General features: G+C 42.4%; 1 protein-coding gene across 7 annotated transcripts in view; it reads left to right on the top strand.

Annotated features, from left to right (window-relative positions):
- The window catches only part of BLVRA (biliverdin reductase A), a 32,731-nt gene that overhangs the window by 6,008 nt on the left and 3,565 nt on the right, over positions 1 to 23,158 (top strand). For 2 of the 7 annotated variants that reach the window (XM_030007975.2, XM_030007977.2), the window contains exons 2-6: positions 13,174 to 13,301; positions 15,060 to 15,179; positions 15,812 to 15,909; positions 17,328 to 17,435; positions 18,192 to 18,363. In XM_030007975.2, the coding sequence (XP_029863835.1) occupies positions 13,174 to 13,301; positions 15,060 to 15,179; positions 15,812 to 15,909; positions 17,328 to 17,435; positions 18,192 to 18,363 (626 nt within the window). Of the gene's footprint in view, positions 1 to 3,261; positions 3,305 to 5,786; positions 5,878 to 9,695; positions 9,852 to 11,591; positions 11,613 to 13,032; positions 13,053 to 13,169; positions 13,302 to 15,059; positions 15,180 to 15,811; positions 15,910 to 17,327; positions 17,436 to 18,191; positions 18,364 to 23,158 lie in introns of those variants that run through there. The other 5 variants (XM_030007971.2, XM_030007974.2, XM_030007979.2 and 2 more) reach the window with 5 other exon arrangements.

Raw genomic sequence — 23,158 nt, 5'->3', positions numbered from 1 at the left:
TGGACTTGGAGGACAGATCATTGCAGACAGGTGTCATTTACCTGTTCTGAGCTTCTGAGGCTCCATTGCTACCTTTATGTACACAAGTCTGACCATGGGACGGAAGAACAGAGATTTATTGTCCAGTATTCAAGGCAGGCATCTATAAAACAGTGACAATTTACAGATGCCCATGTGTAGTGTTTGCGCTTATGATATTAATGTAGGATGCCTTGTGTTTTCCATTTCTAATGATAAATACAGAGATGATTTGTCTGAAGCCCATTCTGTGAAGAGACCACAGTCGTGCCTGAGGTGTGCGTGGCTTAAATAATAGAAATTACTCTTATACAGTGAACTTCTTTCCCAGAAGCTCAAAATGCTTTGTTGAGTTATGGTAGCAGAAGGTAAGGAGAGAAGAAGGGATTTAGACTGATATTTTAAAAAGCTGCAAGGCTGAATAAAGTAATGAGCAGGATTGCTGTTACATTTTAAAATTACTTTTATGTTACCGTTGGTAGCATAGGATGGTGGTGGTGGTTCAGTATAGCCACTCTCTTTGGAACTGTGACCTCTTCGGCCATCTAAAGGAATGGTGCAGTTAAGGACATGAACTTGAGGTGGGAACAGAGCTCTTCTCTTACAAGAGTAACTGTTAAATGACTTCAATTCACTCACAAAATATCGCAGAAAAAATGAAGTGGGTATATTCTAGTAAAACCTGGGTAAGAGAGAGAAATGTCTGATTATGTTTCAAACAGAAGTATTCACTTAGAAATCTTAGAAATCTGCTTCCATGATCCAGTTCTTTTTCTACCTCTTTTACAAGGTCTGTTTCCCTCTTCCAGTGGCCTGAATATTGTCTGCTCCTGAACCTTTGCAGTAGCTTGTTTTAGTTACTGCAAAATTAGGCAGTTGTGCCAATCCTGCCTTTGATGGGATATTATCCATTTGTTCAGCCACAGTTGTTATAACTAAAACAGTGGTCCACATTAAGCACATTCATTTGGCAGAGGAAATAAAAAGAGTGGTACTGGGTTCTTTTATCCTAATTACATGGCCATGCTAGTTCTGAATAGGTTGTGCATTTAAAATACTCCTCTGAGCAGGCAGTCATCTTCACTAAAACCTTCTAGCTCTACATCTTTCTGTCGTGGTTTAACCCCAGCCGGCAACTAAGCACCACACAGCCACTTGCTTACCCCCCCCCGCCCTCCCCGAGAAGTGAAAACAAGTAAAACTCATGGGTTGAGGTAAAGACAGTTTAAAAGGACAGAAAGGAAGAAAGTAATGATAATGATGATAATAAAACAACAACAACAATAATAAAATAATTAGAATATACAAAATAAGTAATGCACAATGCAATTGCTCACCACCTGCTGACCAATGCCCAGTTAGTCCCCGAGCGGCGATCCCCCCCCCCCCCCACTCCCCCCAGTTTACATACTGGACATGACATCACATGGTCTGGAATACCCTGTTGGCCAGTTTGGGTCAGCTGCCCTGGCTGTGTCCTGTGCCAACTTCTTGTGCCCCTCCAGCCTTCTTGCTGGCTGGGCATGAGAAGCTGAAAAATCCTTGACTTAGTCTTAACACTGCTTAGCAACAACTGAAAACATCAGTGTGTTATCAACATTATTCTTACACTAAATCCAAACCATAACACTGTATCAGCTACTGGAAAGAAAATTAACTGTATCCCAGGCAAAACCAGGACACTTTCAAGGCAGATTTTGAGGAGTAAAGGTTCTTTTTTAAGCCTATTTACCAATTATAGTTATTTTTACATAGATTTTGGAGAGGGTCATGAGTTTTGTAGGTGCTACCAGCAGCGTCACTGGTCCCAAACCAATGAGATTTAACAAAGTATGTAGAACCTATGATGCCCCTAATATATTAGCACAATCCATCCAGTATCCTTGCCCAGCTAATGACACTGTGTGGACCCAATCATCAAGTGAGTTTATAATTTCTAATGAGTTTTGTATTCATTACACGTCCATGTGCAGGAGTTGCAATATATATTGATCTATCTCTAGGCATGTTTTAAATACAAGTAGTTGTTGGAGTGGTTTGAGCTAAGTAGGATCTTCTGCTTTGCTTGCAGTTGGACCCAACTTGATGGCAGTTGTTTAGGTCCTTCTGGAGCCTTTTTGGAACAATAAGTCTGGTGATGGTGGATCTGTAAAGAGGCAGACAGTGGTAAATAGGAACCATTTTGTAGCTCATTCTTTTAGTTGTTTGTCAAGCCCGAGCATGAGCCTGAGCATGTCAGGCTTTAGGTTGGCACACTTGAAGGTTTGGGTTTAGGCATGCTCAGAGCTGTCTGTACAGGTAAATCAAAACTAGTGGGTAATTTAGCCATCTTCTTGGCATATAAAACTACATCTTTGCTTGTAGAAATCACAGGGTTTGATGTGGGTAGACCTAGGAATTGGAAGGGAAGACGTGGCGTTTGCTTTTGCATTGTGTCCGGTTATACGCAAAGAGGGCATTGTTCTTCTTAAAACTTTGCATGGGACCTAATGTGCAGTTGAAGTACTGTGGGAAATATGTTTTTACAGCATTCCTGTAACCTTTTTAAATTTTTTTTTTTAATTAACTTTATTATCAGTATGATTTAAGTAGGATATTAAACACCGCCTCTAGTGGCTGATATTTTTGGTAAAGATGTTTTTAGTTTCTTGGGACAATTTTAACAAATGAGTAGCATGTCAGGACTACTTGACTGCTAAATCACATTGAATTGCAGACTAACTCTTCACAAGAGAGCAGGCTAGTGGCTGGCCTGTATGATTCTTGAGTGTTGCAATGCCCAATAACATGAAAAATACTGAGCTCTGAAGTTAGGAGGAATTTGAGTAACTTCAATCGTTAATCTTCATTCAAGAGCTATTTTTTTTCCTACTCTCAAGCAATTGCTGACATTGGTAGATTTCCAAAATTTAATGGGAATAGAGAGCATCCATTGCATTTTTCAGGCCCTACTGAAGAGTGGTAGACTGATAAAATGACAGAGTTGTTAGCCATTGCATGCATAATTTTTAAGATTACATTATGCAAAACTTTATCTACTTCTCAAGTTATGTCAATCTAGTTATTAAAAAAAAACCCCTTGCTATCACTCTCAATTTATTTTAGAAGGGTGAAAACATTTTTGCTGGGGTAGGGGAATAGAAAGTCGGCTAAAAAAAAATACACTTGTCTGACCAGCTACAATTTATGTGTATATTGTTTGCTCTGAAGAGAGTATGGGGCAGGCCTCTGTTATTATGAGTTCCTGTCATGCTGATGATGGAGGCAGAGGGTTTCATCAGCCATGGTAAGCAATATCTTTATGGTGACTGCAGTGTGTAGCAGTGTTTTTTTTGTTTGGGGAATTCTCAAAATAGGTCAGCCCGTTACAGATCTGGGATGCGGTGACATTTAGTGGACCGGAAGATAGGTATCATCTATTGGGTTGAGTCCATAAAGATATTAAAAGAACATACTTGTGGCTGGATATGTGTTTTGTTCTTGTGACTACTAATATTAGAGTAAACAGCAAAAGCTCTTATTTCTTAATGTACTTGTAGGATTATTCTCATTGATATCAATGGGATTACTTGCCATTAAAGCATATAATTCTAGTGTTCGGGTTTCAGATGAATTTAACAGCAAGAGAAAGGAAAGAAAAAAATGTATTTTTTGTGTCATGCATTATATGGCATTGTTTTATATAGATATTTCAATACAAACCTTTTCTAGATGTCTGATCTGTGTGTATGTTAAAGAAGAGAGGTTGTAATAATACCTACTTCTTACATTGCACTTATCATCAGTAGGTCTGAGAGTACTTTACAGAAAAGAGAGATTTCCCTTGTTCTGGAATTGGGAGGACTGACAGGGAAAGGGGATGTGGTTTGCTTGCTTTAGGTCACCCAGTAAACTTCTGGGAGAAAGTAAGAATCCAGCCTGGGAATACAGCTTTCCTGCATCTGCCCAGCCCAGCTCTGCATTCCTTTGGCCCTTTGAAGAAGAAGGTGCTTGTAGAAAGGACTGCAGTAATTGGCAGGCAAATTCAGGGGCAGATGTAGTAATTAAGAAAATGTTTCAGAACATTTTTCTGTTATTGTCTATCGTCACTTTCATTTGTATTACAGCAAAGGCTTGGAAGCCACTCCTGGCATTAAAGTTCACCTGCAAAGCACTTGTGAATCTATCAAGTGAGGTAGAGAAGCCTCTTCACTCTGTAGGTGACACAGTGAAAACAGAATGAGCAGCATAAAAGAGGGAAGGGAATGCGCTGAGATTATTTGGCATGTCTCATCTCCCTGCCCTGTCAGCTAAACCTCTTGTGATTAGCTCTGAGTAAAGTTTCTCCCAAAATGCAGACATGGATGAGTAGTCCTCCTATTTTTTTTAATGGAACATGAAAAGCTCTCAATTTTAATAAGTGTAAGAGTCAGTGCAAAACAGCAATGTCTTTGTATGAAATAGGTGTTTAGGCAGAGTCTCAGTAGTTGGTGTTCAGCTGCTTAGCCATGCGGAGACTTTACTCTGGTGGCTTTATTGTTCTACAGGGAAGCCAGGGGACACTCTTCATGGTCCACAGGGACCTGGCAGAGTTCAACTCTGATAGCTTTAGTGTTTACATGGGTGTTAAGTCAAAAAAGTGGTGCAGGATGTATTTCATGCCTTTTTTTTCCCCTCTTTGAGTTAGTACCATTTTTAGCTTTACTCAGGGTTATTTTCTCCAGCCTGTGTTCAGGCACAGACTGGTGCTGTAGGAATAACATTGTTTGATCCGATGGAAAATTAGGATCTGGGAATTGCTGATAGCTCCATACCATAGCTCATTCTCCTGACTGCTCATCTAAAATTGGACTTCACTCCAAAGTAATTGACAGTTGCTTGTTAAAACGCTCATCTCTTCTTCTACCACCATAGACAAATTCATTTTCAAAAATTGTTATTGAACGTTAAAACCTGAAAGAAGTTTTTGGGACTGTTTGTGGCTCTTTTTGCTTTAGTCATACACTAATTAGCCACATACAAACAGCCTTTTGGTTAAAGAATAGCTGTGATGAGACTGCAGTTATGTGGATTGTTTATTTACCCACCAGAAGTTTCATAAGGCTCTCTATAATTTGCTCCAGAGTAGTTCCTGGACACTTAACATTAGAAGTAAGGGTGTTTTGTCGTTTTTTGGGTTTTTTTTTTTTTTTTTTTTTTTTTAAGGGGATATTTTTATAAAATAAAAAGTGGAGCCCTTCATGTCTTTCTCTTTATTTTTTTCAGGTGCTCAAAAATGGGCTCAGTTCTTCCCTGGATAGTTTCAGCATTAGTAGTGTAGTATCCAAATTACATCCAAATGTAATTTGGCTCTCAGCTGTCACCTATAGAAATCAGTTGTCTGATGCAAAGCACTTATAATAGGCAAGGTCCACCATGTAAACTGGCTGCACAAATCACTATTCTTTTCCCCCCAAATTGAAACAATACAGGTTATCTGAGGGCAGGGTTTCAAACAAAACAAGCCAGGCCAAGGACTTAGCTTCTCACACATCTCTGGGACTCCATCTCAGAAGTGTTATTTGCCTTGGTTTTTCCTCTTCAGACTAGCAACCAAATCTGAACCACAAAGGGTGACTACAGACAGAGAACAGGACAAAATGGTCATTCATACCCATGCGTGTATGTCACAGCACTTCTGATTCAGTCCCCCACAGGATGGAGAATGTCATGTATTAAAAACAGATTTTCAGATTCTTCCAGTACCTCTCATGGTTTTATATTAATTTTGTGAGATGTTTTTCTTGTAGGTATGGAGTTGCAGGCTGTGGAGAGCAAGCTCACTGTGACAGGAGTCAGGGCTGCTGTGGACTCTGGAGTTAGTAGGGTTAAGTTGCAGAAGTATGTTTTAATAAACGTTTTCCTTTCTGCTTAGGTATCAATGCTGGAGACAGCGTATCTGTTACAAGTGCAGTCATTTATTATTACCCATCACTGTATATAGTAAAGGTGATTGTTTGGCAGGTGTAACACAGCATCTGGCCATATCTCGACATCACTCTATCAGCTTCAGCTTTGACAGCCAGCTGGAAAACCAGAATTTAATCAGAAAGCGCAGGCAAAGAAACCTGCCTATAAATGTAAACCGATGCAGCTTTATTGTTCCAATGGCATTTAAAAGCCAGGAAGAAAAGCCCGCACTGGCTGTTTCCAAGGTACAGTGGTGCCAGTCAGGATGAGAGGCTGTCTTCTGCCAGCCAGGCTCTGGGAGAGTTGGTGCCTCAAAGGTATAACTCGCCTACCAGAGCCTGCATGCCTGCCAGGAGACCATGGCCTGGGTTGCGATAGCTGGAGAGATGGGTGTGAGAGATGGAGAGATGCTGGGGGGGTTGATACTTAAGACCATAACGAACAACTCTCAAGGAAAATGTACGTGGCTGCCCTACAACTTCTAGGTGCTGTTGTTTTCCTCTGAAATGTGGGGGCTGTAAATGGTCTCGGCAGTTTTTCAAGAAAATTTCTGACTCTCATTTTATGTTCAATTAATGTTTTAAAGAGGAGTAACAAAGAGGGTGTTGGGGGTTGCCTTCCTGACTGTCTCTTTCTTGCAGAAGGACTTCACTTTTATCTCTAGCTTGCAGCAAAGGCAGAGCAAAAACACAAACTCCCACTCCAGCATGTTAGCATTCAAACAATTACTTTCTTTGCCTTCATGTCTGTTTTTCTTTTTTCTTCAAGCTCTGCCTTCAGTTAGGATTAGTGAGGCCTGTGTTGGGCCTACTTCCCGAAGGTACTTCAACACATACAGAGGTTAAAGTGCCTAAGTGGTTTCCTGCAGAACAAAGGCTATTTATGCCTTTGAATAGGCTGCTAAATTAGAACATTTGTGCAGTTCTTCCCTTTTAAAAAACAACACTAACAAAAGCCACACTGTTCAGCTTCTGCTTTCTGTGCTCCAGGCAGATGCATCTTGCTTAAGAGCAGACAATGAGAGTACAGCATCTGGCAGGTCTCTGGGTATTTGAAATCAAAGATGTAGGGCTGGAAGGAACCTCAAGTTTTCAACTTGTTGATTTTTACAGTGACTGCTGCCGTCTGTCCAGTGTTCCCCTAAAAACTTCTGTTGAGGAAGATGCTGCAACCCTCATCTCAGGGCTTTGCTGCCATAACAGAGAAAACGTTTTCTAGGATGTCTAATCCACAAGTCTGCTCAAAGGGAGCTCTGGAAGACTTCCTCAGTCCAGCCTGGCTTATGTTAGGGATAAATATCCAACAGCCTGAAAGCGGCAAGGCTGCGCAGCATCGTGACCCTTGGTCCAGCCAGTATTGAGGCTGAAAACGTATTCCCAGTCAGCACACGCCCACAGAGCACACGCATACACCACGTATACGCACATGTATGTGGCCAGCCACACAGATCACAGGCAGAGCACTCACAGAAACACAGACAACACCAGCAGCCTCATCTTGATCCCCTCTCTGGTTGAGCAGGATGAAGGTCTGCTAGTGAGAATATATACATATATATGTACTTATGTACAAGGTGGATTCCTCCAGCAGCCAGGCTCAGACACTCAGTCTGCCCAGTAGCTGCCCCTGAATCCCAGTCTCCCCAGTTGCTGGCACCTGGCCATAGGAGTCCCACTTTACTCATCAGAGTAGTGGGAGATGTATGCCAGGTCAGTGGGGATTGTATTGTGTATTTTTAAGCATCAGGAAGGAAATGACAACATGTGTCAGCGCTCAGGTTTGGTAGAGTTATAGATTTAATGTAAGCAAAGATCTGACAGGTATGGAAGGGGGTGCTGGAGAGAGTGAAAATTGCTGAAAAATTACTGTGGTAATGAAATGGTTCAACTGTTGAGTATGCAAAAGTGAACTAACCTTGACAGCAGTATTTTCAGATTAAGTACTCATCTGCGAGGTTTCTGCTACTCTTTAAGATACGTGTGGCAGTAAAATGGTAGTCACTTGAAGTGGCACACTTAAAAAGACCAAGCTGTGAGTGCTTCAGGAAAGCCTCCCACATTAGTGTTATGCTATTGCAGCGACATTAATTGCAAAATATTTTGATGTCTGATGTGAATCACTCATTCATACCTGTGGGAATGAGACTTTGAAAACTGCAGGAAGAATGCACGAGGCTTACTGAAATTCTCTATATATCATGAGAGAAGGTACCCGTTCTCATCCTGTACTATCTAGATATGCCATGAAAAATTTTTTTGAAAGGGAGGTAATAATTATTTTGCCTTCTATCTTGCCTCTGCAGTGGCTTTGTGTGGCCTTAGCGATGTTGCATGAAGGAGAGGTAAGCCTTGCTTCCCTTAAGCTTACCTCAGTGAGCGTTAGTGGTTTTGAGATGTAGGGGCTGAAGTCCTACTGTGATTGCACTGGGGGGGGAACACATTTGCTGGGTGACTGATTTCTTTGGGCATACTCCATAGCTTGTTTTGCTGCTGAATATTCCTGTTTTACTGCTAAATTTCACAAGAATACTTGGGTATAGAGCACTTTTTTTGCTACCGAGTAGCGTAGATCTATCCAACAGAGGAAATAAGCAGCAGAAGCACACACAACTTGACAGAGAGCAGAGGGGTGACAGGACAATGATATATTTTGGTGTAGGATAAATGATCCTCTTCAGCTAGATGCCTTTCTTGGCTCTGCCTGTGTGTCATGCAGGGCTCATCTCCCTCAGTAAGAGGAGCCACTTGTACTGGCTGTCAGTGGGAAAAAGCTCCCACACCAGTCGGCAGCCACCATGCCCCCCACCCCGGTTCAGAGTTCAGAGGGGACCCTTGGTAGGGCTGGCAAGGCTGGCAGGGCTGCCTGCAACCAGGCCAGGGAGGTTGCTGCTGGGCAGTGGGAGGCAGTCCTCAGTCACAGTCTGTGAGCACAAAGGACATCCCTTTCTAATCTTCTCACCAGCCCCTTTGCTTTCATACAGCTGGTTAGGAAAGGGTGGAGAAAATGCTTTTGGACACTGGCTGATGCACTGTTATATCACTTACTGTACAATTTTTGCAGTACGACAGGAGCCAAAGTTCAGCAGCCTTGAAGATGCCTCTGAAATCTTTTTGTCAAAGCTTTAACGGAGGTCACCAATTTTAAGAAAAAGGCATGGAAGGCAGGCACAGCAGTTTACAGTTTGGGCTTCCTCCATCATTTTTGTACTTGAAAGAGAACTGTAGCTGTTATCCTCATGTAAAGGTTTGAAATAAGGAGTAAATTTTCATATATTTGTCTGGACTCTTAGATGAGTATTCTCTATTATGCTCTTACCTGGTTCATGACAGTTCCAAAAAAACATCTAATTTACTCTTCTCCCTGAGCAGCTGCACAATTCGTTGTGTGACCAAAATGAGGGTAATAAAAAGCTGCAGCAGGAATGCATACATAGCAATTTTTCTCATAGCTACGTGCATAAGCAAAGGTTCTATAATGTACATTTAGTAGCTGTCTCCTTCCATGTTGATACCATATTAGCCTGCAAACCCTTGACCTGGACCGAATGGCTGGTTGCTATGGCAACGGGTTGCATAGTAACAGGTTTTGTTCTTAGGTTGAAATAATCTTGCTTCTCTTAAATGTGACTTTTGAGGAGGTCAGAAGTTGTTCATCAGATGAAACTAGGAAAGTTTTTTCAAAGGAGGGGCAAACAGGTTGATGTTCAGCAACCTGAGCATCTGCTGAGAGATATTCTTTGTTCATGGCAGTGAAGAAGGTAGTCGGCTCCCCCACCTTCTCCACTTCGTTGAAGCAGAGGTCAGCAGCTCACCAGAAAAAAAAGCAGTTCTTGGAAACAAGATGACTGTAGGAGCTTCAGGGGAATTTGTCTGCTGTGTGACTCCCAGTCCCACTAAAGGCAGTAGGTAAATATTAACAGCTTAACTCCAGTAACCTTGAAAGTTTCTGAACTTAAAGTAAGCCCCTGATCAGCTAGCTGCTCTCCAGCTGGACTGCTTCTAAACCTCTGCTGACCTGGTCCTGATTCACACTGAAGCCCTTTATGAATCTAAATTTTAAAGAATTACAACCATATGCTTCAGAAGAGCAGTTTTTTGGCTTTTTGATGGCTCTGCTTGGTGAGGTCCTATGGGAGAGTGACCTGGGGGGCAGAGGGGCTGAGGTTGATCTACAGGGCCGACCTCCCCATAGCGCAAGCACCCCACTCCAGTGTGCTGCAAGCAGAGCCAAGCATGGCAGAAAGCCAGCGTGGATCAGCAGGGGCCTCCTGACTGAGCTCAAACACAAAAAGAAAGTGCACAAGCTGGGAGGGACTATCCACAAGGAACACAGAGACAGTGACCAAGCTTGCAGGGACAGAGCTGGGAAAGGCAAAGCTCAGCTGGAGCTGAAACAAGCTATGGGAAGGGTTTACTCTGGGTACATTGGCAACAAAAAGAAGGCTGAGAAAATATGAGCCTGCTGCTCAGTGGGGCCAGGGTGAAGGAAATTAAAGGTACTTGATGCCTATTTTTGCTTCAGTTTTCACTAGTAAGGTCTGTCCTCAGACCTCCTGGGTTTCTGAGTCTGCTAACAGAGTCTATGAGAAGGTAGCGTTACCCACAGTAGAAGACAGTGATATAGCTCTTGAGCTAATTGAATGTACAGCAGCCCCTTGCACCAGTCAAGGTGCATCCGAGGGCCCTGAGGGACTTGGTTGATGTCACTGCGAAGCCCCTTGGTGATCAGGGGAGGTTCCTGGTGACTGGAAAAGGGCAAGTATTGTGCTCATCTTCAATACTGTTAAATGTCTTTATTAACTACCTGGATGATAGGATGGAGTGTGGCTTTGGCAAGTCTGTGGATGAAATCAAACTGTGGGGAGTGGACAGTACACCAGAAGGGCCTGGGCAGGCTGGAGAAATGGCAGACAGGAACATCATGAAGTTAAGGCAAGGCAAATGTAGAGTCCCTTCTCTAGGGTGGAATAACCCTGTGTGCTGGTACAGGTTGAAGACTGCATAGCTGGAAAGTCAGAAAGTGTCCTGCAGATGCTGGTGGACAAGTTGAACCTCAAGCCACAGTGTGCTCTTCTGGCAAAGAAGGCCAGCCAGGTCCTGGACTGCATTAGCAAGAGTGTGGCCAACAGGACCTGGCTATACCTGGAGTGCTGTGTCCAGTTCTGTGTACCCCGGTACAAGAAATAAGTTAAATACAGGAATGAGTCCGGTGGAGAGCCACCGAGATGGTCAGGGGGCTGGAGCAGATGAATGAGGAGAGGCTGAGGGAACTGGGTTTGTCCAGCCTCCAGAAAAGGAGGGTAAAGGTATTATTGCTGCCTATAGCTTTCTGATGGGAGGATGTAGAGGCGCTGGAGCCACACTCTTTTGGGAGATGTGCAGTGAAATGACAAAAGACAACGCAGGAAACTCTGAGTAGATACTAAGAAGAAGTTCTTGCTGTGAGGATGGTCAAATGCTGCAGCAGGGGCCCTGGGAGGTTGCTGGATTCCTATCCGTGGGGACGGTCAGAACTACGTGTGGCCCTGGTGTGACTGAGTGGGGTTTGGATCGGGTGACCTCCAGGGACTCCTTCCAGCCGAGATCATTCTGCAAGTCTCAGTCTCTTTTCTCTTTGGCCAGAGAGAAAATTGAATGTACCTGAGAGCCCAGACCAGGACTCTGCCTGTGGGTGGAACTGAAAATGGGTTGTGTGGTTATGTTACCCTCCTTTCCCCCTCTCTGCCTCTGCCCTATACATCTCTCTTCCCTGGTAAGCAGTGTCATCATGTTATACCCCAAATATTTGGTAATGACATGTCACTGTAATCCCCCTAGAGAACTCTTCCAGTTGTTATTCATTTCTTCTTTTATATTAAACATGCTGCTGTATGTTTTACCCTTGTACCCTTTTGGCATGTATAAGCTAAGCAGGGTTCAGCACCAACAGGAATATATACATAGGCAGGAGCTTATAGAAAAACAAAATCCAGACATGATGTGTGATTGGATTTCTTTTTTTCTTTGTGCCAGTTGATGTAATTTCTTAGCAGCTGTCAACCTCTAGCACTGTCAGAACAGTCATTTATGGCTGTGCTGCTGCACTGTGATCCCATCAGACAAAAGGCACAAGGAGGAGTGAAGTAGGGTTGTCCATTTTTCCATTTAAGTTTCAGAAGGATTTGAAGGGCTGCAGCCAGGTAATGGAAGGAATTGAAAGAGTTCACTCAGGTGAAGGGATCGGCAGCACAGGAAGGAAAACACCGAAACAGAAGAAACAGGGTTTGAAGGGATGCTGTTGTAGGATGGAAGGAAGAAAAAATGCAGAGGGGCTGACGGCTTGGTTTTAGGCTGTTTATCCTGTAAATCTTAAAATTACTTTACAAAGTGTTGCTAGTCCTCATGGTGGTGGAACAGTGCAAGTTTGAAAGGTTACACCGGTTGCCCAGTGCTTCTGCAAATCAATAGCAAATCATAAAACTGAAAGAATTTATTACCAGTGGCCCAGCAGCCCAGTAAGCGCAATACCTGGCTTGTCCTCCATATGATGCAATTGTGGCAGGAATGTGCTTTGGGGAGATGTAAATCTTGAGGACATGCCTGCTTGTCATTAAAGAGATGGCAGAGCTTTCTTCATGCATGGAAACGTCAAGCAAGCATCTTGACCGAATTATCAGATGGTTGGTTGCATCTTGACATTGTAGGAAGTAGCTGTGGTTACACGGGGGAAGAAAAGATGCTCTTTGCTTCCTGCCCCAAAGTATTCCGGCTATGCTACATTGCACTGTGAATGTCTGTGTGGCAACCCAGGGCAGGCTGTGCTGCAGATGCTCAGGAAGTCAGCAGGGTTTATATAAAGCTCTGCTGGGTTTGCAGAACCTTTTGGCTCCTTTCCAGCATGGAAGCAGCGATATAAATAGAATAATGTCTCACTTTTGAAGTCTACCTTCTATTCACGGAAAGGAAGAATTTTGTGCCGGAGCTGTGATATAATAGCTGTTAAATACAAGTCTCAAGACCATTCCTATGACAGGCTGAACCGCTTGACCACATTTCAATGGGATGCGAGTGAGCTCAGTAGCCTATAGCATCGCATCTCTGTTAACTGCTTGCTATGATCTGAATAACGTTTGGCTGTATGAAAGCAGGGTTCAAGAGTAATCCATCCTCCCACCTCCCCTCCCAGCTGCTCCTTTCCCTGCTAAAAAGAAAAAAAAATGTTGCTTTTTTTTTTTTTTCCTTCAGTCAGATTAACAAAATGTTTGGGACAGTGGTGGTTGGAGTTGGAATTGCTGGCTTAGCACGAATCCGAGACTTGATGAATCCGATGCCTTCCAGCCCCTCTGAGCACCTGAAACTCTTTGGATTTGTATCCAGGTTAGAAATCTCATCTTAGCATGTTTAATATGTATATTGTAATGTTTCTTTCTTCTGACGCACATGCCTTTCCATGTGGAGGGCTATTATTTGAGGGGGGCAGAGGATGAATATCCAGAGTTTTATATTTCTTTTATAATTAAGGCTGTCTGAAAAGGGAAGGTTTATGCAAACATGCCTGTCATTCTGAGTGGCAGCTAGGAAATGAGCACAGAAAGCTTTGTAAGAGGGAACAAATAGGTTACCTTCGTGAGATACCTTGCAGAAATGACTAAAATAAAAGCTGAGAGACGTTCTTGCTGTAGGATCTGTGTGATAAAAAGGAATGCAATTCTGTCTGACTGAAATTTCCTATAGGTTTAGGATGGTACAGACAATAATTACACTAATGAGCTAATGTCTGCATGACATTTGTAGAAATGTTTAAAAAAAAGGTTTAAGAAATTTTAAAAAGTTTTAAAAAAGTTGTTTTTTTAAAAAACACATGTTGTAAAGCTCCTAATATTACAACTTCATAATAAAATTCTGATTTTTTTTTTTTTTTTTTTTTTTTTTTAAAACCAGGTACTGAACCTGTAGATGTCTTTAAAGAAAATCCCATAATTTAGTACATACATTAAGGTTGGTTCTTAGAGAGGAAGAGTTTTTCTCAATAGCTTGGAGCTGTGGAAATTTAGTGTATACCTCCCGCTGAGCATTCCTGCTAGACTGTCTGCCCCATAACAGTGGGGCATAAAGGTTTTAAATAGTTAGGCAGTACATGTATGGATCTCAGACTGTGAATTTATTTTTCCAGATATATTTAAATCATGCAGTCAGGGTTGTTCAAGACTGAAAGGACCTATTAGGTCACCCAGTTTATCTCCCTGCCAAATAAACTCTTGGTTCCCTGATGCCTTTGCTAGCGCTACAGCTAGCCTTGAACAACACTGAAGATAGGGTTTCCACTATTTCTGTTGAGAAACAGTGCTGTCGAAATGCACGATTCACAAACAGCATGCTTGGATATGTTGCCTTGCTGTTTGCATTCCAATCACACACAAACATTACCTGTCTTTGCTTTCAAGTCCTGCTTGTGGCCTACCCTTATGCCCTCTGTCACCTATCCTAACATTGTCAAGGTGTCTGCTCCAGTCTTTACTGATGCAAAGAGCTTTTGGGGAGAGTGTGTGTGTTTCATTTTCAGGTGGAGCTGTGCTCAGGGTGGTGGCCAAGAGAGAATTCCCCTTAGCACTGACGTTGTGTGTATGTTGCAAGGTGTGAGCCATCATAGCCAACCATCTGCTTTGTCCCTCTTCTGCTTGTCCCTTCTTGTACTTGTATGTGGCACTGCCAACTCAAGTGCTTTTGCCCATGTTGTCCAGCATGTTGGGGAGAAGTTCTCCCACAGGAGCACTGTCTTCCTTCAAGTCACTCTTTTAAAGTGGCTCTTTCATAATGGTGCTTATTAAAAAACAAAACATCAAAACTGAAAAAAGCAAAATCAAAAAGCACTTTACACTTCAATAGGAGGACGTCTTCTGTACTGATACCACCACCTACACACCGACCCATCTGTTTTGTTCTTTTGCGCACTCCACTTCTGTCTGTAAGTGCTCATGCCCTTCCTGGGTAACAAGCTGGCTCTGTTCTACCCTGGTTGAGCTCAGTGAGACAGTGGTCCATGGGAACAATTTCTAAGTGCTGCTGCACAATATGCAGTTGGGAAGAATGGACTGTGACATTTATGCTCTGGTTGTATTTATGCTAAATACTCAGGAGAAGTTTTGGCAATATTAATGAGGCCAAGCAGATTAGCCTGGAAGATGCTCTAAGAAGCAAAGAGATCCATGCAGCCTTCATCAGCACAGAGAACAGAAGCCATGAAGAAACCATCAGGTATTGTGAGGTGGTTTTTTTTCCCCTTTTCCCTCCCTTTCCCCTGTAATTTAGAAGCATAGAGGAGCTGTGTAAAGCTGTTGCAGGAGCGGATGTGGACGCTGGAGAAGAGACTGCCAGACTAGAAGCCCGAAGTGAATGATAGTGAGTTCCCCAGAGCACCCAATAAGCCCTGGAAGAGAGTAGGATTTAAGATGCATTCATTTCCCAAGCAATTCCAGTTGCGTACCTCTAGGCCTGTGTTTGATGGACAGGCATCTTAAAACAGGATTCAAAGCCTTTCCTCACAGTTTATATAGAGGAAGGGCACTCTGGTACCCCACTCCAGCCACTCAAGTGTCTGGAAGTTAGAAATTGCAGTGCTCAACGCTGCAGCATTTTAGTGACTTGCTGTAGGTGAGTGAGGGAATTCTGTGGAAAAAGGAGAATTAAAACCCAGCTGTCCTGGTGTTTAAATGTGTGATGTAGCCACCACACCATCCTTGCTAGGAGACTTGCCATTTATTTCTGTTACTCCGCATTGTGCATTTCTCCATATGGGGCTGACTGTGGGAATGAGAAGCAGTTTGTGCAGTGGAGAGAGATGATTATGATGATATACTTTTTAAAGACTGGTCTTGTATCCCTTTCAGAATGTTTCTAGAAGCTGGGAAACATGTCCTCGTTGAGTACCCCATGGCTTTGTCTGCAAAGGCAGCCCATGAACTCTGGGAGATGGCTGAGCAGAAAGGTAACACATTTGTTCTCAAGGGTGTAAACAGTATTACCTATTGGGTAGCACCAAAGGTATCAAACTCAAAGGCAGGGTTCCAGTCTACTATTAATCATGACATACATGACACGCCTGTCTCGGAGATGTGTCAATCTAGGATTTAAGACATGTGCCAATGGGAGAATAAACACACAAATATTAATGCTAAGAGTAAGGTACGTTTGCTCTGACAAAAGCACTGGTCTCTGCTTGTGACACTGAGAATGCAGTTAGAGAAGGGATCTTATGTCGCAGTGATAGTAAAGCACTTAATGAGTGTAGCCATGGGACTTGGGCACTTCCCTGTCCTCTCTCTCCCTGAAAATAAAACGAAACAGCTCCCCTAGCTTCTAGCGTTTGTGGTGTACTGGTCACACACAGTTGCTCATGCTATTGTAGGCCAGCAAGGCATCCCTGTCTGAAAGACAGCTTGTCTCTAAGCAAAATCTCTTTATTTCTGGAAAGTGTGTGGTCCCATCTCTGCGGTGCCAAGGGTCAGAAGCTGGCAGTTCAGTTGAGGCCAGTGGGGATGTGTGGGGCTGCAAGGAAAAGAACAGTACTGGGCAGGAGTAGAGTGCAAATTGTTTGGACAAGTTGCACTATTTATACCACTACTTCTTAAAAATTTCCTTTGTGACATTTGTCCTAAAACACCGGAGGTATAGGATTTCTGCTTTGCTGTTTCCCTGTACCAATGCTACTTACTGCCTTGTTGCTCGCCAAATGGTTTCCCATTGAGCAGAATTTATGCCTCTTCTCTTGAAGCAGCAGCAGTTACTGTCAGCAACCTAAACTGACTCTCCTGGAAACCTTCCAGAGAAACACATATTGAATGAGGACCACATTCAATGTGTATCCGATAGCCTCTATTCCAAAGTAGCCTTATTAATTGCAGTGGAGGGAGGTACTCTTTAACATATTTTTACAATCTGGGTCTGAGTATTACGCTATTTTTTCCCCTCCTTTTTCTTTCCTACTACCCTGGGAGAAAGAATGCAGAACAAGGAAATGTGGGGGGAAAGAGGCCAAGAATTAATCCGTCTTTTACTTTGAAGACTCATGTTTCAGCCTTAGTTGGGTATTGGGTTTCGTTACAGAGTTTCTGTTAAACATAGTGGCTACTGTTCCTGTAGTCTCTATATTTGTTGTCTCCTGAAAATCCTTAACCCAGATTGATGCCTCAGCGCAGGGCCCATGTTTGATTTTCTTCCTGACATTATTTTGCCAGCCATGCGTGAGAACATTTCTAAGTGAGTTCCCACTGGTGGCTGATGAAGCCTTTACTCCTTAGACGTGCATTTGATTCACACAGAAAGCTCTTATTTAATCTGCCCTGATTTTTGGTGTGTTGTTTGGTTTTTGATTTGTTTTGGTTTTTTTTTTTTTTTAAATGGCAGATAAAGTACTCCATGTGGAGCACATTGAACTTCTGACTGAAGAGTACAAGCAGCTGAAAAAAGAGGTGTCTGGGAAGGACCTCGTGAAGGGAACATTGCATTTCACAGGTCAGTAGCTGTGAGGAAATCAAAGTCTATCTGGATTTGTCTGCCTGCTCCACAGGGATGCCAGTCCTTTCAGACTTCATTCAGTTCTTTGAGACAAAAGCCTGTCTATAAACTGACTAGAGACACAGGTATCATCAATTCTGGATATTTCCATGAAATTACAGAACTGTCTGGAAAGCACCTTTGCCTTAACAGTTGTATTCTATGGACTGTTGCTTTGCCAATCTCTTTCTGCTATCTGGTGAAGAATGCAAGCCCATGCCTTGTTGTATGGAGGAGGAGGCACTTCTTCATCCCTTCTGTACTTTGGTGGCAGTGACAAATTTCTCATTCATATTCATCTCAGAGAGGAGGATGAGCTCTGAGGAAGTGTCCCAATTTCTAACGGGGACCTTTAGTCTTCCATACTGATGTTTGGCCCCAGAAGAGCTGGGGAGAGATTTTCGAGCCATTGTTTTCTCCCTGCTTTATTCCCTTGTTGAATCCACATATACTCTCCTGCCCTCAACATGTTCTGAAGGGTTTGTTGTATATGTACTTTGTCATATTTTGTTGTATATTCTCTGTCATAGCTCACCAACCAATTCATTTCAAGGTTGACCATGTTTGTTGACTGTCCTACTTAGTCCATCCACTCATGGCCTTTCTACACCTTGGTTTCTAAGCCTGCAACACTGCAGTTTCTTCAGCCTTTCCTATGCGGAGGGCATTGTTCTGTTTCCTATTTCTCAAGACTTTCTGTTGCTGTCGTACCAGGTAGTGTCCTTGATGAAAGCAAAACAGGATTCCCAGCTTTCAGTGGAATTGCCCGACTGACTTGGCTAATTGACCTCTTTGGAGACCTCACTGTTACTTCTGCCACCAGAGAAAAGCAGAAGGATAAGAGTTATTCCAGAATGACTGTTCACTTTCAGACAGCAAACAAGAAGTGAGTAATGGCCGTGGCAGCAGATGAGCCAGGCTCCTCGGGTATTGTCTGCAGGAGTTCTGCATCCTCTTTTTCTCTTGCGGAAGGGATGGATGCTGGCATGAAAGTGTACAAGAGAAACAGACCTGAAAGTGCGTTCTATAGTAATCACAGTAAAAAGAGACACCACCAAACAATGTCTGCTGAAGAGCACAAGAAGGTTGAAAAGCTCTTTTCTGATGTCTGAATGTAGGAATGGGCCCATAATGCATTTTACCATGCCCGAGACTGAAAGACCCTTCTCTCGTATCGTGAAAAATTGTTCAGAGGCAGTATATTTTTTGTTTAGCATCAGACATTCTAACTGTACATTGAAAGCTAACCTTTCTTCAAAAGTTGAAAATATATGACTGTTCGAAAAGGTAATGCACTAGTTATAATACTTAGCTTATAGCACTATAATTCTTGTGCTAGTATGTAGTACTAGCTGGAGGTTAAGAGAAAATTACACATTTCGAGCAGAAGTATAATAAACTACTGAAAGGCCAACATGCAAAGTTTGCTCTTGACTAATGCCTCATCTACAGTCCTGAAGTTTCCTCGATTTATCCTGAGTAGCACAACAGTCTGTTTCCCATTTCTTGTCTTTTTGCTTTTGTTGCATGAGTGTGTCAGACTGAGTGAGCATCCAGCAGCCAGGATTTTTTCCAATCATTGCAGTATGACTTTCTTGCAGAAAACTCTTTTGATGATGCATTTTATAATAATGAGTTTGAGCTCCCTTTTATTAGATGATAACAATAGCTTTGCTATAAAATAGTATATTTTTAAATATTATATGACAATGAAGTAAGTCATCAGTGTTTCATACTGTGGATTGAGTACTCAACTTGGTCCAAAGCCTGGAAACTCTCCAGTTTGGTCATTGTGGGGCATCTGCATGGAGGTCATGTCCTTTCAGATAGGTTGAAGTTACTTATGATGACAGTTTCCTGCAACAGATGGAACTTGAGAATTGTCTGACGTGAAAAGGTACAGAGAAGTTACCCAAGCTCTATGTATTTCCTAGGAGTTAGGAATGGTGATGGAACAATTTGTTCCTTTCTCTTCACTCCTATTTTCCTGTTTTCCACATAGCACGCTCTGCCTTTGAGACAGATGATCCCCTCATAGGCATATGACAAGAAACATATGAGAAGACTAGGGAGAGCAGGGGAAAATAAGACCTCATGGGAGAATATTCTGGCCTAGCTTTGTTTGTAATAAATCACCATTTTGTTGCACCTGTACTGCTAGAATGCTTAAAACAAAACCCCAAGAAACCCAACAACAACAAAAAAAGAAAAAAACACCAAACAAGAATGCTTACTTCTTTAAGAATTTTAGATAAATGTTTAGTTAATAAAAATAATAACCTAAAGGACTAGCTATTTGGGGAGTGAATAATCAGGGCTTATTTGAACTGTTCGTTTCACCGCGGGTCTACTTAAGCATTTTAGCAGCCAGTCCTACAAAGTCCACTGCAGTTTATTGTGGGATTAGCATCTTGTCTTGGCAATCTTCCTCTCTCTTTAAATAAAACATCATTTCCAATTCCTTTTAAAATGCACTTGTGAGAGGACAGAACTCTGTATACAAACTCTGTTTACCCTCTTAGCAATCTGCCAGTAACACGAGTAGCTGTAAAGATCTATGTAGAGTGAGATTTTGAACTAATTCCAGCAGGTGGAACTAGCGGGTGGCTTAAACATTTCCCTGGCTGTCCTGTCTCCTAGGTAGTCCTTAGTCGCTATATGTGATATTTGCTAGATACAGAACCATTTCTGGATTACTGGTTTTTTCCTGCTCTACACCACTAACTGATACCTGTTTTTCTTAGCCCACTACTAACCTTTTGTATGGGTCAGTAAGTGTTTGGTCACCATAAGTGTTTTAATGACCTCAGGGACAGTCAGCTTTATGTCTCTCGGATAATTTATGCCGTCTGGAAAGTTACATAGCGTTCCTGTATTCTGTTCAGTGGCGGGGCCGTATTTCCTGCTGACCTTCCCCCATTGACGTCAGTGGAGTTACAGCAGTAGCGAATTTGGCCCACTCTCCATCAAGTGAAGTTATGGCCCGGCAGTCATGGTGGTGGTGGTACAGCTCTAATTTGCCCAGCCTTGATTTTGCTGAAGGATGGGAAAGGTCTGCATCTTTCCTGAGAGCAATCCCGTCCTTTTTGAAAGACATGATTACACTAACCTTGAGAAATCAGGTTAATTCAGCCTTGGAAAATACAGCAGGTGCAGAATGCAGCAGCCTGTGTTCTGCTTGTTAAGCAGGGATTTGTGCAAAGGCTATAGTCTGTCTCTGCTGCACAGCCCGCACTGGCTGCTCATCTGTCCCTGGGTGGATTTTGGAGGTGTGTGTTAATGCCTGACGCCCAGCTATCTGAGAGATGACCTCTGCCTCTGTTGTGTTTCCAAGACAGTTGAGCTGACAGCCTCTCTGTGATAAAACATTGAGCAATCCAGGAAAAGCCAAACCTCTACTGACAGCACGGCTGGTTTGGGACTGCAGTTCCTGTCCCAGGATTACAGAACTTGGATTCAGTAAATGTCAAAAATTAATTTTTTGTGCGAGCTGGAGAGATAATGATTTGGGCAATGTCTCTTTTGATGTTAACTAGGGGTAGTGTCTAATTGTCTAATTCCCACCCAAGGTAAGGTACCCCTTTTTGATTGCATAGTAAATAAAAAATATTGGTATTTTCAAAGTGTGAAAAAGATGATGTTTAAAAGAAATTCAAGACATTTTCTGAATGCATATTCTGACAATAACCATTTGAAATGATGTTTTTATTGAGATCTAAGCTTACAAAGTCTAAGATAGCTTCAAATTTAACATCCATAGAAAAATCACGTAGTGCATGATTTCTGCAGAAGTTGCTGTGTAAAATATTAAGCTTAGTGGACCCAGAATTCTTTCAAGCATGAAACCAGCTTAATTATTCTGCAGGTACAAAGGGTGTTCGCTTCATTTTGGTTTACTGAGCTAGCATAGTCCAACTAGGGCCACTCATTATTTGAGGAAACAGGGAATCAGAAAAGCAGAAACTCTCTTCCAATCTCTGAATAAAATGTAGCTAGGAGAGCTCAATCAGTCTGAAATCTGGAAAGACAGAATAACCATAGAAAGTCAGGGTGGTTTCTTCACTGCAGATAGTGCTTGCTTTGTAAAAAGTCAGTATAAAAGTGGTTTGTTAGTGTTTGGTTAAACTTTCTTTTTCTTCTTTTACTGTCCAACATATTTAATGTGGCTTTATTCAGCTACTAGAAATGCTGGATTTGTTGCTTTTAAGTAAAACTACTAACACTGCTACATAACTAACTACATCAATAGCCAGGTAATACTTTGATGCAAATCTTTAATGAAAATGGGTAAACTATCTATTAAAAAACCAGCAGGCCTTCACAGTTTTCTGACATAAAATAAAAACCTGTTTCTTTAACTACAAAATTGCTTAAATAACGTACAGACTTGCAGCATATATATCTTTATAGCAAGAAAGGGACTAATTTTAGTGTAGAAGTTGTTGTTAATTAAAAATTAATACGTTTTGGTTACCAATCAAATAGAATCAACCTCTCTTTGGGAAAATAATTTAAAAAACAATTGCAGAAGAAGACAAATCTATTGGTAAACCCAAAATTTTCCTGCTCACTGATCTAAGTCAGTCATTTTAATCACTTTGATTAAATTCTGCCTGCTCTGCATGATTGTGCTTCTGGTTCAGTGGCTTCCTCAAGCTAGAGCAGAAGAAGGTATACACTTGAGCCTGATCATTGGTGTGCATCTGCTCTAGATCACCCCAGGGAGGTGACCCTGCATCGACACTGCCTGTCTTGGATCACGCTGCAGACTCCATGCTATTACATGGTGGAGATCTTTGCCTATGCCTGCCCAGTGGATTCTTCGTACCTGCCAACCTGAGATAAAGCAGCTTTGAATAACAGTGGCTTGAACCCTCTGTGGCTGTTTGCTATCATAAGAACATAAAACCAGCTCTGTTGAGTCAGACCAAAACCCAGCTTGCTCAGTGGCCTGCCTCTGACCGAGGTCAACAGCCGGCACCTCGGGGAAGGAGGATGAGAACACAGAAAAGACCGAGTGATATGGCCCTCAAGCATCCTTCTGGCCTGCAGTGACACATAGCCTTGGGACTTCCTGAAACGTATAGTGTCTGCATTTATTAGTCCTCTGAGGATTTTTTCCGGTGCATTCTTGCAGGCTGTGATTTGGGTTTGGTTTTTTTCTCCAGTTGTTTTATTCTGTTCAGTCAGATTCATCTGGCCATGCTTAATTTGTAGGGTGTGCGTGTCCAGGTGAGCAGTATAGGTAAGCGAAGAATAATTGATACAATGATGTGAAGATAGAAACTGGATCCTATAGCATAAAAGATGAGAGGTGCAGAATCATTAAGCTGAGTGCTCTGCAGAATGTGTTCAGGGTAGACTGACAAGGACTTTCTTTCCAGATCTAATGATATTGAAGATTTAATGGGCAGTACTTGGAGACAGAATTTTTTCTTCCATGCTGTTGATGCCCTCATAATTTGTGAGTGGCAGACTAAAGTGGGCCATAAAGGACTGTGGAAGGGCCATCAATAACCAAGTAAGAAAAATAATGTGCATGCTCTAAACACAGGCAGTAGTGAGTGCTGATGAATGAGCTGCAGAAAGGTAATGGCACAGTTTAGGCAGTTGATGAAAGAGCAGGAAGGGAGGATTGTGGCTGTGGCTGGTGTTGAGGACCATTCCTCAAAGCCTCTGGC

The sequence above is a fragment of the Aquila chrysaetos genome, chromosome 3 (assembly GCF_900496995.4).
Source record: "Aquila chrysaetos chrysaetos chromosome 3, bAquChr1.4, whole genome shotgun sequence".
NCBI classification, from domain to species: Eukaryota; Metazoa; Chordata; class Aves; order Accipitriformes; family Accipitridae; genus Aquila; species Aquila chrysaetos.
Note: the sequence above shows the minus strand (reverse complement) of the source record. Positions and strands in the feature narration are given on the sequence as shown.